The sequence below is a fragment of the Cephus cinctus genome, unplaced genomic scaffold (genome assembly GCF_000341935.2).
Source record: "Cephus cinctus unplaced genomic scaffold, Ccin1 Ccin1_scaffold0462, whole genome shotgun sequence".
NCBI classification, from domain to species: domain Eukaryota; kingdom Metazoa; phylum Arthropoda; class Insecta; order Hymenoptera; family Cephidae; genus Cephus; species Cephus cinctus.
This window is the reverse complement of record NW_014333138.1, coordinates 539203-552918: the sequence shown is the minus strand read 5'-3', so window position 1 is coordinate 552918 and position 13716 is coordinate 539203. Positions and strand designations below refer to the sequence as shown.

General features: G+C 44.6%; 1 protein-coding gene across 22 annotated transcripts in view; it reads right to left on the bottom strand.

Annotated features, from left to right (window-relative positions):
- Nucleotides 1-13: 13 nt before the first annotated feature.
- LOC107268009 (zinc finger protein 853) overlaps nt 14-13716 on the bottom strand; it is a 58804-nt gene continuing 45101 nt past the window's right edge. For 6 of the 22 annotated variants that reach the window (XM_025085272.1, XM_015740311.2, XM_025085273.1 and 3 more), the window contains 8 exons: nt 11892-12051; nt 10875-11087; nt 10666-10779; nt 10319-10456; nt 9805-10074; nt 9459-9679; nt 8978-9131; nt 8762-8899 (listed from right to left, as the gene is read on the bottom strand). In XM_025085272.1, coding sequence (XP_024941040.1) covers nt 8775-8899; nt 8978-9131; nt 9459-9679; nt 9805-10074; nt 10319-10456; nt 10666-10779; nt 10875-11087; nt 11892-12051 — 1395 coding nt within the window. In that variant the 3' untranslated portion in view covers nt 8762-8774. Of the gene's footprint in view, nt 8900-8977; nt 9132-9458; nt 9680-9804; nt 10075-10318; nt 10457-10665; nt 10780-10874; nt 11088-11891; nt 12052-13716 lie in introns of all 22 variants that reach the window. The other 16 variants (XM_025085276.1, XM_025085277.1, XM_025085281.1 and 13 more) reach the window with 14 other exon arrangements.

The window sequence follows — 13716 nt, the reverse complement described above, 5'->3', positions numbered from 1 at the left end:
TTTTTGACTTTCATTCTTTTTTTTTTTTTTTTTTTTCTTTAGCTAAACATTCGATCTCTCTCTCTCCCATAGAGATTTAACGTTCATACTATGACTTTCGCGCGATTAAAGGTTGACGTTGCGCTGGGCTTACGGGACCGTTTAAAATACGCCAGTGTAATTCTGCCCAAAAGGGGACTTTGACGTAACGCAAATTGATACCATTAAAGCTCGCGCTGGCTCGCCCGACGACAAGAGATCATTAGGCATCATTGAGAATCGGCAAAAAGATCTTTTATTCAATTTTGTTTATTATTTTTATCCGATTCTTCAGTTTCCATAAATTTCTGTATCTTCGTATACAATCGTGACCGAACATTAAAAATTTCGTGAGTCGTCGTGACGGGCAAGCGCATTTTCAAAAATTAGTAATAATCATCTGCGCCGTTAACCTGGTAACTAACTGCACGTAAAAAGTCTGACAAAGTTTACGAAACTTAACGTTCGAAGTGTCGAAAGCGCGCGCAGGTACGCCCCGTCGCCGACTACGACTGCGCCTTTAATGGGTGACGCCTACATTTTTTTTTTGTTAAACGAGACCAACTCCATCCCACCATTCAAAAGCGTAAATAACTTCAAGCTAAAGCGTATGGGTTATACGACCCAATAAACGTCATCACTTATTTTCTCATACTTCGGAAGACTGTAGAAAATCGTTGATTTTGGAAGTTAACACGATTTTTTTTTTCGTATTTTTTTTCAACTATCCATACATCTTTTTTGAGCACAAATACATTTTAAAAAATTGGAATAAATATCCGTAATACTCTTCGTACCTTTAAATATTCAAATTTTGGTTTTGATTATTTTCAACTTTTCAAATCGATTCTTAATGCACGAATCCGACGCGTACCTGCGACGTACCTGTGACGTAACGTAATTGTGAACGAACTAGAACAACGCGTATGTAAACTTGGGAATTCCTTGATGGGGTTTACCATGGGGGTTGTGTGTTTGGTAATCATGGGGGATACTGAGAGTGGCTTTAAGGGTGGTTGTATTGTGGTAAAGCAACGCCATAAGTGAAGAAACTCAAGGCTGCATTTGAAACACTTGAATAAATAAAATTACGAGTACGAACACGGGTCGGGCGTCGCGTCGCATTCCGTCGCTAATAACTCACATTCTTATCATCGATCGCCTACGGGGATTAATTGGCTCTCGTACGATTATCCATCCGCTGCGATCGTCTGTCAATCAATCAATTTCTTTGAAATTATTATCGCGACGCGACACCCGTCACGTGATCACGTATCCTCCGATTCGCGTCCGAGTCGTGTCCTCAAAATCCGTAGTGAATGCCTCCGCGATTGAATATTGCTCTTACTCGAATACGGTACAATATATGTGTGTGTTAATTACGTTAATTAAGTCAACTTGACAATGGATACAGTTAATTAATATCATTTAAATACGGCTGCACTGTTATCATCGTCTTCCTATCGAATATACAACGTATGTTGGCTAAACTACAAACACTTAGCACATTTATTATCATACTGACTCGTAACGCGCATGCGCGACGCGGCACAGCGCGGATTCGAATTTTTGCCTGGAAGAATATTTCGACGAATTTTCACGTTAACCTAATATTTCATGATTCTTCATGACTTTCGATCGATGACTCGAGACCTGCTTCCATGAAACTTGGCAGCTGCCGAGTAGATTTTTGAATTTGATTTATTTTTTCACAAAGTGATCCTAACGAATTAATACGAATGAATTAAATCTGCATTTCCGATGCATTGCAAACCGCGCGCGCTTTCGCGGCAAGTACGAGCAAAACACTGAAAAGACGACGGCGCGTTTCCATTATACTTACGTATTAACTGTTTACTGTGGTTACTGTTTACTGTTTCTACTAGCTCTAGTAATTGCATGATATACGGAGAATTGTTCTGTCACTGTAACGGAAAACCCTGACGAAGGCACCCACTATGCGGATATACATTACTTCGACATTTGGCAATAATTATGGCGGCGATCGGCGCGCGGGATTTTGGGTAAGATTCAAATTTATTTTCTTGCCTCTTGTACATGTCAGACTACCAGGCATTGTTTGGTTTTAATTGTCTTTAAGAATTTCTGTAACGTGAACGACTGGCCAATGCAATTCGAATATCTCCAACCATCGAGCGTTGGTTGGATGAAAAAGGGCGCGCAATTCGAATCGCCTTTACATCAATACGGACTCGGTTCAGACCCTCGGACTCGCATACGGAGAATAACACTTCTTCGGGGTAAGTGAAGAAACACATTCCTGTTGTAAATAAAAACGAGACTTTCGGAGAATATTCTGAAAAATTATTTCTCGCCGGCGGCCGTTCCGCGATTGCTAAATCGCGAAAAACGGCGGCAAGCGACACGGTGGGTCTTGCGTCGATACGATTCGTTCTTTTTTTCTTTTCTTAAGGTTTATTCAATTTTATCCATTTTTTCTTATGATTCTTTTCCAAGTTTTGCTATTTTCCCAAAGATTTTCTCATTTCGTGTATCTGATTTTTTTTGTGATCGCCAACTTCAAAGATCTTTGCAGGTGTTCGTCTAAGACTTTTTTTCGCCGCTACTTTTTTGCCCTTTGATCTTTTGGCTTTTTGCATTTTTCATTCTCCATCGCGTCTCGTGCGCAATCGGCGAAACCGTTTGGCGAACACTCGCAGACCCACCGTCTTATAACTATAGCTTCTCGTTATATAGTGGACATTTAAACAACTTATTCCGGTTTGTAAATACGGAGGCTCGGGTCGCAGTCGCCGCGTGAAAACGCGACTCCTTGCCGAGGCGCTCGCACTGCTAGACTGTCGGTTTTCATTGTTCATTATGCTGCGCATTACAATATATATCCATTGTAGATTATTTCATTAAAAAATTAAAACCCGATAGAAAACAAAGGTTATTTTTGTATGTAAAATCGTTCGAACAACGGCCCTGTTATGCCGTTGCGTTTCATATCCTGTAGGCAGGTAATTTGCGTTAAGGTACGTTTCACATAGGTGCATCTGTCGTCAGCCGTTCCTCTACATTATCATGACATTTCTGTATCTTTAATTTCTCTCCCGTTAATCTTCAATCACCTTCATTTTTTCCTTTAATTATCAATTATCGTTACTGACGCAAAGCACTCGTACCACGTCACCTGCCAATAGGGTTGTTATCGTCAAATCCGGGATTTTTCTTTTACTGGACATAGTTCGTGATTAATGAAGTATTTATCGGTTCTGTATTCAAAAAATGTACGAAAGGCCGCGATAACCTAATGGTCCTATTATATTTCTTCGTTTATCAATTTTTCCTTCGTTTATTTTTTCTTCTCTAGATCATTCCATCGAATCTCTGTTCCTTATCGATGCGGTCGATTGACAGATTTATTATCGGCAAAAATTTATATAAATTTTTCATCTTTTGAATTTCCCGGGCAAACTTCCAAATCTTTCACCGTATAGAGATCTAATCGTTAATCGAATTTTGTGATTGGACAAACTTTTTTGGGCAATTTACAAAATCAATTGGCTTTACATATCCGTAGCGTGTGTAACAAGTGTGTATATCTGTAAGTGTAACGGGTGTGTACTAAAGTACGTGCAGGGAGTCCGTATCGAAGGTATCGATACTTTTTCCCCGTGTATGAGAATGTGTACGCGGGGCGCGCGGGGTTGCACGCCCCTGGTTGAGAACCAGGGCTTTTTTTCTCTTGCGTGTAATTATGGGCGTCGTTAAAATCTTCGGTCTGGTGTGCTTTCTGTATTATCTGTATATAATATTGTTGCATGACGTTGTCAATCAATTATCATTTCAACGGTTTACGTTAATCAAGGTCGAGTCGTATTTGTGAGTGTGTATGCGCTGGGAGTATGCACCAGCGCATCCGGGCTATGGCATTTTTTTTAGTTATAAACATTTAGCAATTTACATGAAGAGATTAAAATTATGGGCAGGGCCGATATAGCAGCATCGCGATGCGATCACGATCAAGTCGTCATAGTCAAAGGACACGAGCAGCGTCCCTTGTCATCGATTCGTTCCTGGGACAGGAAGTGATACGGCAACATCCGGTGGCGGACGTTTCGGTGTCGACCGTTTTCTTGCGTCACTTCCTTGCCACCAGCTTTCTCCTCTCTATCGTTTGTTTTCCTCCCTCTCCTTTCATTTATTTTCGCACAGCTTTCTTATCACGTGTATCGCGCGTATTCGCCTTGCTACGTCATCGGGCCCCCTTACGAGTTACGGGCATATGTAAATCAATATATTTGTAAATTTTTTTGTGCTTTTTTTATACGACCGCCACCGCACTCGCGCGCGCGGCGTGACGCTGTCGGCCGCCATTCTTTTTTTTTATCTTTTCATCGATTACAGAACATACACTACGAGCTATTGTATTTGCGTTTAGTTTAAATATTGTACACGTTCCCGAAACGGAGGGACGATCATTCGGATATTTCCGGAAATGTTCGGCCGATCGGTTATCCTGGGAAAGTAATGGAGACCCGAGATAATCGATTGACAGACACTTTGGTCCAGTCCAAAGTATCGACCCGTCTGTTCGGTTCAAAATGTTGTCTGTTGACTGTTTCAATGGCTGTCACGAAGGAGTTTGACGTGTCTTCTTGCGATTGTTCTTGCACATTTAATCATTCCTTTTAATCGTATCATTTCTTTTTTAATTCGAGTTTCCTTTTAGGGACCGAGAAAACCGAGGATCCAAAAATTGCGAAAAACTCAACGTGGCTCCGTTAACATCATCACTCGATAAGACAAATCTCACGCTACCTAGGATCGCGAAACTTCACATCCAAAAATCTTTCTCTATCAAATTGACCTTTAACTCCCACTCTCTCTCTCTTTCTCTCTCTCTCTCTCTCTCTCTCTATCCATTCTTCTCTTTTCTCTCGTTAACTCTGTCCCTCCTTCATCCACTCTATCACATTCACACGCACAGTCTCTCTCTTTCGTTCACTCTTACGTTCAATCATGTACACGTATTTTGAAAAATTGCTTTTGTCTGACCTATATCGTTTTTCCTATTGCATTCTCTCGCACTTTTTTTAACTTCTTTTCTTTTTCTATCTGTCCCTCTCTCTCACTCTATCACTCCCACTCCTTTAATTTGTGAGACAATTCAGCATCATATTTTCATAAGTCGAATCGTGCAGTGTAATAGCTTGGGCAGGTGTTTCGTGAACACCGCGGCTCTCTCGCGTCTCCCCGAAGAATTCGCGTACTTGTCAGTTGAAATTTTGACAGATTTTGAGTAAGTAGTGAAATTGAAAAAAAAAAGTGCAACTAAGATACCAAGAGCTATCCGGGCGATCTCTTGGGTGTGAGCGACAGAAACGGAATACCACAACGTAACCGGAAGTGCGGTTTTTTGGTCCCTAAGCCTGATAGCGGATGTCAGTTTATACGTTGTGGTTCTTTGTTTTTCCCTTAACGGAGACAAGATTTTTTTTAATTATTCATATTCTTTACCGTGCTCTATACGTTATAGCTATACGATTCATCGCAATGCCGTGTGCGTTGTTTTCGCGAATGCTTTTTTTTTTTTTAATACGGAAGTGTCTTGCAGAAAATACGAACCAAGAGACTTTTCGCAAACGACTAATGCAGTATCTTTTTGGTCTCGCATCAGTATTAACCATAATTTTTGTTTTCGTTTGGAATAAGAGAAACCAAACACCGTGTCCAATATCAGTTATTTACATATTTCACTGAAAAATTGACAATACAAAATAATTCTAGAGTATTGCAGACAAGAAATCTTTTCTAACCGTTTTTCATCATTTTCATTTTCTCCGTGATTTACAATTTTTTACGACACTATAAAACGTAGCTTCCACGATGAATTCCCTTAGCTACACTTAATCACGATTGATACATGAAATGACTACGTAAAATTGTCTATCCGATAGCAAAAATTGCACACATTTCAAGAAGTAACGCCGCATTATTTCAATAGGCTGGAAGTTTCGTGCGTTGGCCACTAGTTGGCGCCAGTGACGAAAAAAAAAAATGAAATAATGAGTAGCAAGTGGGGTGAAGGTATGATATGATGGGGGGGAATACGATAGATCCCGCGATGATCGATAATCACGATTGTCCTTGATTGAATAACTTTTACATTCTGAATACAACATTCACACGATGCTCCTCGGTCCCGCGATTATTGATACGAAGAGAAAGAGCTTAGACGCGTCATATTTTTCCACATTGAATTTAAATACACTGACATTCTGTAATAACTTCTGCCCTCGTACTCTCCCTACGATAATTTCCTGCTCATTGTGAGCAATCCCGGAAATCGAAAAGCCTTCGATAAATGCACTCGCACTTTGTCAAATATAAAAAAAAAGGTTTTCGCATTGCACAAACGAATTCGCCCGAGAATGACATTCGTTCCCTCTTTTATTGTGCCTTGTCGCTATTGTCTTCTTGTTTCTCGTTTACGTCGTTCTCTCTTTTATAATGGCACGTTACTGACTACGAAACGGGTATGTAACATTACGCGTTAATCGACCAATAAGAACGACAGATTTCGTATTCAAGAATCGCAGAGCCTCGGATTACCACGGTTCACTCTAATCCACACGTAATCATACTGATATATCTGAAGTTTGTCCTAATCGAAAGAGAAAAAAATCTTTTCAAGTCTTTCTCTCCGTTACTTTTTTCCTCACTCTTTCTCTCTCTTTCACTCGCTCTTTCAAGCAGCATACATAACATACTATCCCTCTCGCTCTCTTGCTGTCTTTATCCTGAAACACACGCACAGTCGCTCGTTCAGAATCGTAGTCTCACTCGCTCTCTCTCTCTCTCTCTCTCTCTCTCTCTCTCTCTCTCTCTCTCGCCCGCTCTCATCGTTCTTCTGCCTCTCACTCCAACTTCCTATCTCTCTCGCAGACACACATTTTTCATCTCTTTTCTCTACCTGCGATATTCCGGTGCGCATGCGCGCTCGCGCATTACCTTCCTTCATCTCTCCTTGTTCTTTTTTTTTTCATCTAACTACCCTAGTTTCATAGACCCTATATTCATTATTTATAATATTTATATATAATATATATAATATTTTAGTATTTTAGTTTTATCTCTCCTCTCGCTCTTACTAACTTTACATTTCTCTCTCATTCACAGTCGCTCTCCCATTCGCGCATCTTTGTCTTTCGCCCGGTCACACGTACACGCACGCACACACGCACGACTCCAGTCCTTTCTCTCTCTGACGCGCGTGCGCGTGTGCCACCTCTCACTCCCACTCACGCTTCTCCTCGCTCTAGCGCGCATTCTCCCATATTTTGTATGTATATATATAATATATATATAACTGTTTGTAATAATTATATTTTGTTTGTTTACTTACGAGCTAATAGTTTTCGTGCTACGATGAGCACAGTTGCGCGCGTGTCTCTCTCTCTGTATGTATGTATATGTATACGTGTCGTATGTGTGCACATGCAGTATGTCTATTTATATATCATCATCTCTTATCCACCCGTTGCTCTTTCTCCATATCGTAAAATCGCCGAATTCATCTCCGTCGTTTTACGTATATCCGGATACGTATACGCTTTATGTGATAAGTGTAGGTTTCGAAATGTGTAATAGTTCTCAGGGCGCCCGCGCGTGGCGCGCGAGTCGCGAATTAAACGTTAACGGGGGGACGTAAGATTAAGGGAACCTTAAGTGTGGCTTAGTTTGTTGAGCCCGAAATCGGCCGAAGGATGAACGTTACGTCCGCGTCTGTACCGTTCGACTATTGGCTCTTGTACTAGCAGCATAGTACCTTGATTATGCGGTTCATGGGAATGAGGTTAAGGGATTTTAAGGTGTTGGCGGTGTGTGTGTGGTGGGGGGAGTGTGGAGGACGAGGAACGCGGCTTATAGCAAAACAATTGCGATATCCGCATCCGCTCTAGCAGCAGCTTCTTCGTCTTCTTACTTATTTATGGCACGTTTCGGGCCCGAGACGTCGTTTGCGCGTCGTCGGGAAGCGTCGAAATATCTTGTCACCGTAACGACGTTTACGACGCCTCGGGCTGCGCAAACGACTCACCCCGTCCTCATAACGTTTCGCGGATCTGACACTTGGCGGCGCTCGCGATGCCGCGGATCCATGCTACCGTTAATCCCGGCGATCGAAGGGCGCGCACTATCATTAAGGATTAAAGTGTTCCCTTTTTGTAGCGCGACCGACGATCACCAGTCCTGTCACTTCGCGCGATTATAATCGTCCGTTGCGAACTGGCATGTCGCGGCTTTTTGTTATCCACGACGGCACGACGGGGCGATAGATTCGAGGAGTATTATTCATCCCGTTCCTCTTGCACGAATATCCTCTTCTCGCTTACTTTGTTTACTTCAAATGCTTCGTCGTACTGCTGAGACACTGAGTGATTTCGATAATGACCCCCTTTTGCTTTAATTATTTTCACGGGCACGGAAGACGCTCCTCTTCGTAATCTTCTTTCGTCTTAAAGCCCTTCCGGTACCTCGAGCTCCGATCTCTACGCGTCGTTCAGATCGCCAGACATCTGATCTGCCTTGCGCTTGATGCCACGATCGTCGGTATGATGCTCGCGCGTCGAGGTAACACCTGATTGACACACGGAACTCGTACTGGTCTCCGTGACGTCACGATGCGCCGTCGACTGCAACGTCGCAGACTGTAACGTCGACGACGGCAGGGACGGCACAGTCTCCGGTGCCCAAGGGGTCCACTCGTCTCAGTAGTAACTGAACTTTCATGGTTGCTGATTGTTCTGCTGATTGACCACGTGCTGGAGGGTGAAACCCAGTGCGCGAGGATCTCCATGAAGCCTTAAGGCCTGCTCGAGTCGCTGCTCCTGAAGACGTAACGCCTCTCCTGCTGGACAATAATCCACGTTATTACCACCTGCTTCAGCGTCCTTCGGGATCATTGCCATATTAATTTAGCGATACTCACCTAGGTCTGGAGATAACGTGTCCGACTGGGACAGTTGCTGGTTCGAATGGTGTCCCGGCATTCCTGACGTTCCTCCACCGTTATGCTGCCCAAGGTGGTGTCGCATGTCGCCACCCACTGCGGAACTCGCCGCGGCTGCTGCCGCCTGCGATACCTGCAAGAACAGGATTCAGACGTGTTTGCGAGACACCTGGTTGACGAGGTTACGGTCGAGAGATAGAAAAGAGAGATGGAGAGAGAGAGAGAGAGAGAGAGAAAGAGGATCCTAGAGACAGGTTATGGAAGAGGGGGAGAGGCATCGCACTTGCTCTTGGATATATCTGGAAACCAGTCGGTTCGAAATACATTAGAGTGTAAGAAAGGATTGATTCAGCAAATAAGAATTAATGAATGAACGACAGCTGATAATCAATTAGAATTATTTGTTTCCTGGAGAAAGAAAAAGTCTCTGCAGACAATCGAGGACCGATCGCTGACGTACCGCTAGTCTTAGTGCCGCTTCCGCCTGAGAACGCAACAGCGCTTCCGCCTGGTGCATTCTGAGTGCCTGCTCCTGTCCAGACGCCTGGACTCCTTGCTGCTGAGGTCCTGTCGATCCTTGAGCACCACTGCTCATGTCCCCGTTGTTACCCATGCGCATCGCTGCCGCCAAGGAAGCCACGTCCACCGGCGACAAGTTCGGCGACACCGAGTTTTGCAATCCTAAACGAGATTTCATTGTAGCAAGAGCCACCAGCCTCGAGGAGGAACCAGAGCGTCCTTTTTTATTGTCACGAGGTTCAACTTCGTAGTGGGCGAGTCTGAATGGCGCAATCGCTTCTACTTACCGGCGGAAACGGCAGCGGCCATCACAGCCATTCTTTGTTGTTGCATCTCCTCGTGATACTGTTGCGCGGAAGCTGGTTGGCTGCCGGCGCGCAGCATCTCGCTGAGCTTGTTGCCACTTGGCCCGGGCGAGGCCATATTGTTGTTATTATTGTTATTGTTGTTGTTCAGTAGCCCCGCGCCTGCGCAAAAATCTGCTCTCGTCAGAACGTCCGCTTTAGTATGATCAAGGTAGTCTGTAGAAGAAGCCTTTGGGAACCCTGTGCCGTTTCCTGAGATTAGATCAAGCAGACACTAGGTTGATACGGTGGACTTCCGATCCAAATCAGATTGATCAATAAACGACAGAGGGCTCTAACGGTCTTATTCAGGCTCTCCAGGGGTTGGGAAAGAGAAACCCAGAAGGACTTCAGGAATCCTCAAAGTGGTACGGAATCGGTCTTCAAATGGGTTCACGGGGGGGTCGGAGGAAAGACTTTCTAGGTTCACGAAGAGAATAGTGAGAACGTAGCGTACCAGGTTCGCTACCAGCTGACGACAATCTTCCGTTACCGCTACTGCTGTCCGACTGCGCAGAAGGCGACGGGCACATCGGTGGCTGCTGCAAATTCTGCGGCCCGCCTGATTGGCCTCCCAATCCGCCCAGGCCCGCTCCTGAACAGCGAGACAATCACACCGTGTCAGCCAGTTAGGTACCACCTTACCTTGCCCTTCCGGGACTCATCAGAATGGTTCATGGATCGTGTCAACGATAGGAGGTGGGTTCTCTTCTACGGGGGATGTTGCAAGGAAGACTTCAGGATGACGTTAAAAGGGCAAAGATCGGAGCGCGTTTGGATAAATCAAGATAGTCAAATCGATACCTAATCCGGAGCTGGCTGCGTGACGTCTTTCTGCGGCCGCACGACTTAGTACGTATTGAGCTGCGAACTGATGTTTCGGGTCCATCCTCATGTGTTCCATATGACTCAGGAGACCTTAAATGTAAGAGACGGGTCCTTTTTTAATAGTTCCGACATCAAGTAGGCACAAATTAATAAAATCTATCTGATATGCCAATTTAACAACTTACCATTCTCATGAGTGAAAACTGCCTGACATACAGAACATGGCCACATTCTGAGGCTGGTACTTAGTTGATTCGTCTCAGGATGGCAGGCCAAGTGCTTCCTGAGGCTACCCTCGTTCACGTAATGCTTTCCGCACACGGGGCACGGGTGGTTGGCTGTTCGTCGTTTCGCTAGGTAAACCCCGGCAACGGAGGTTGTGCAGTCAGCGGGAGGAACAATAGGGGGACACAATTTCAAGGTCAATGCCAAGCAGGATAAGCGCCCCAGATTACGACGGCAAGCTCCTCTGCGTGCGAGGCAGTTCTTGTTCCTCGATTAAAGACGCGGACTAGTTCATCGGACATATCGAAGATCAATTTTTTATGATCTTCCAGATCATCTTTCGGCAAGTACGAAATTTTTTATTCTTTAAAAAACTTGCATCTAGACTGGAACAAGAACTGACCTACAGCGCACTAGTCATTAGTGGACGCTCGGTTAGTCAAGAGAATACGAAGAGACATGTATGCCCGCGCCAAAGCAAGTCTGGGAATAACCTAAGTATAAAGTCATATACTTAAGATAAAAGTCCAGGCGTCACTTTCGACTGATCACGAGTCTCTGACAATGACTCCGTAAGTTACATCATTTAACCTCAAATAATCATTCTCTTCATCGGCCTCCATTTCGTACAGGTACCACGAAAAAATCCATTCTTACTTCCCGTTACTGAAGTGACGACAAGCACCCAAGAAGAGCCCGGTTAGAGTGTAAAGACGTGTTAGACAAGAACGTAACCAAATAAGTAAAAGAAGAAAAAGAAGAAGAAGAAGAAACAAGACTGTAATCGAGGAAAGTAAGACGGACTCTGTAAATAGCAAATCCAGGGTACGACCATCAGGCACCCAAGTGTACTACGACGAGAGGCAGAGTCAACGAGAACGAGAGTGGCAAAAAGGTATAGAGACAGGACGGAATGACGCTAAAGAAATGGAGGAATGTCAGAGACTCGAAGGAGACCACGAAGTGTCAATACTTACTGGCAACGCCCGAGGCATTGGGATCCTTGTGGGTGTGCTTCATGTGCTCCATAAGAGCTTCGCCGCCGAGGAAGAGCTTGTGGCAGACAGGACAGCTGGTTGCGTTGGGACCGCCGATCAGGGCGGCGTGTTGCTGGAACACAACACGCTGTTGCATCTCCTTTTTTGGCCGAGTCGTAGTTCACACGGCGATACCCCGTACACCAGTGAGAGCGTGCCACCCCAGAGAATACCACCCCAGAGTAATGCGTGTGTACACCAGAAGCGCAGGACAGGCGGGCACAGAACAGAACGATACCAGTGAGACACTAAGGCCCCTTTGGACCACCGCCACCACCGCGACCAAGCCTTGCTCGAAGGGTCTTACATATTTTTAAATATTACACAACATCCAGTGATTGTCCAAAGGATAATAGTGAATTAACGATTTCTCATGGATTATAGGTTTCGTGGGAACGTCAAGCGATAAGCCCGGGATTTTAAACTGGAGAACGTAAAAGTAACCGTGAGCGATTTTTAACGGAGTTCTGTATATTTTTTTTTTCAATTTTGAATCAATTAACCAAATGCTCCATTTCATCGTTCACGGTTCGGTTGTTATAGTATCGTTGGTACTAAGGGATCACATGCTCGCTTAGGGAGTGCAACGGGAAGGAGTGTCTTTAGATGAAAATAAGTATCAAAGCGTGAAAGACTCTCTTCGAAAGGCTGTAAATCATACAGTGGATGGAGATTCTTCGGAACAGTCAAATTCGACGTCCTTCAAAATTGCGTACGTAGCTCACGATCGAGATACTATTGTTCAATTGATTAACGCGAACGCGGTTAATTATTGATCCATATCGTTTACTGTCGAGTACGTTAATGTTTTCTTTAGACTCGTTCCAATTCCTTGTCACCTCCGTTCCTTCCCCTCTATTTTTCCGTCTGTACGTTCGAATTATACATTGCGCACATAGGCGCAATCATATTCGCACGTCGTATGCTCGCTGGCCGCGTGTAGGTATGGATTGCGCGAGCGCGAAGGTTTCGCCTGAAGGGAGGTAACAGGGGGAAAAAGAGGAGAACGAGAGATTGAACGTAAAGAAAGAGAAAAAAAAAGTATGGTGGGCAACCTTGCAACGGGTTTATTTAAAAAGCGAAAGGCTAACACGGGACCGCAGGTCTGCGGCAATGACCCAAAACTTTCGGGGCCTTCTTGCTCTCCATTCCTTCTTCCTTTATTTTTTTATACTCTTTTTCCTCCGGTTCCTATACTCTTTCATGTCTTTTTCTCATTGCTCGTTCCTTCCTACTTAACACTGCTGAGTTCCTACCTCTATCTCTCTCCCACTCGTAGACCATGTCTTTCTTGTTTTTATCAGCTCAACTATCTTTTTCACCTTTGTTCCATTCGTTTCTTCGGACCCTCTTTCGTCTTGCTGATCTTCCACGAGACATTTCTTTATTTTCTTTATATCCTTCCTCTCTCTCTCTCTCTCTCTCTCTCTTCTCTCTAAGACCCTCCAAGGGGTTCTCGCCTCTACGCCAAGAGAGCACTCTCATCTCTTTCGCGTTCTTTTTATTTGAACTCGGCCGGTTGCCGGGCTGGCGGCCTTTTCTTTTTTCCCGGACCTAGGGCAACTATACGCGAGTAGCGCAAGAGAGTGGCGGGCGGTGGTAGCACCGCATGCAAGTTATTCTCGGAGGGAGGCTGCGGTGCACGAAGGTTCGACGCCCCGACCTGGCCCAACTGGAAAAAACCGGTTTCTTACTTTGCTTTTTCCTTTTTTGCTACATCTTTGCTTTTTGCACTCTTCTACCTCCCGCCTCCCCCCCCCCACCC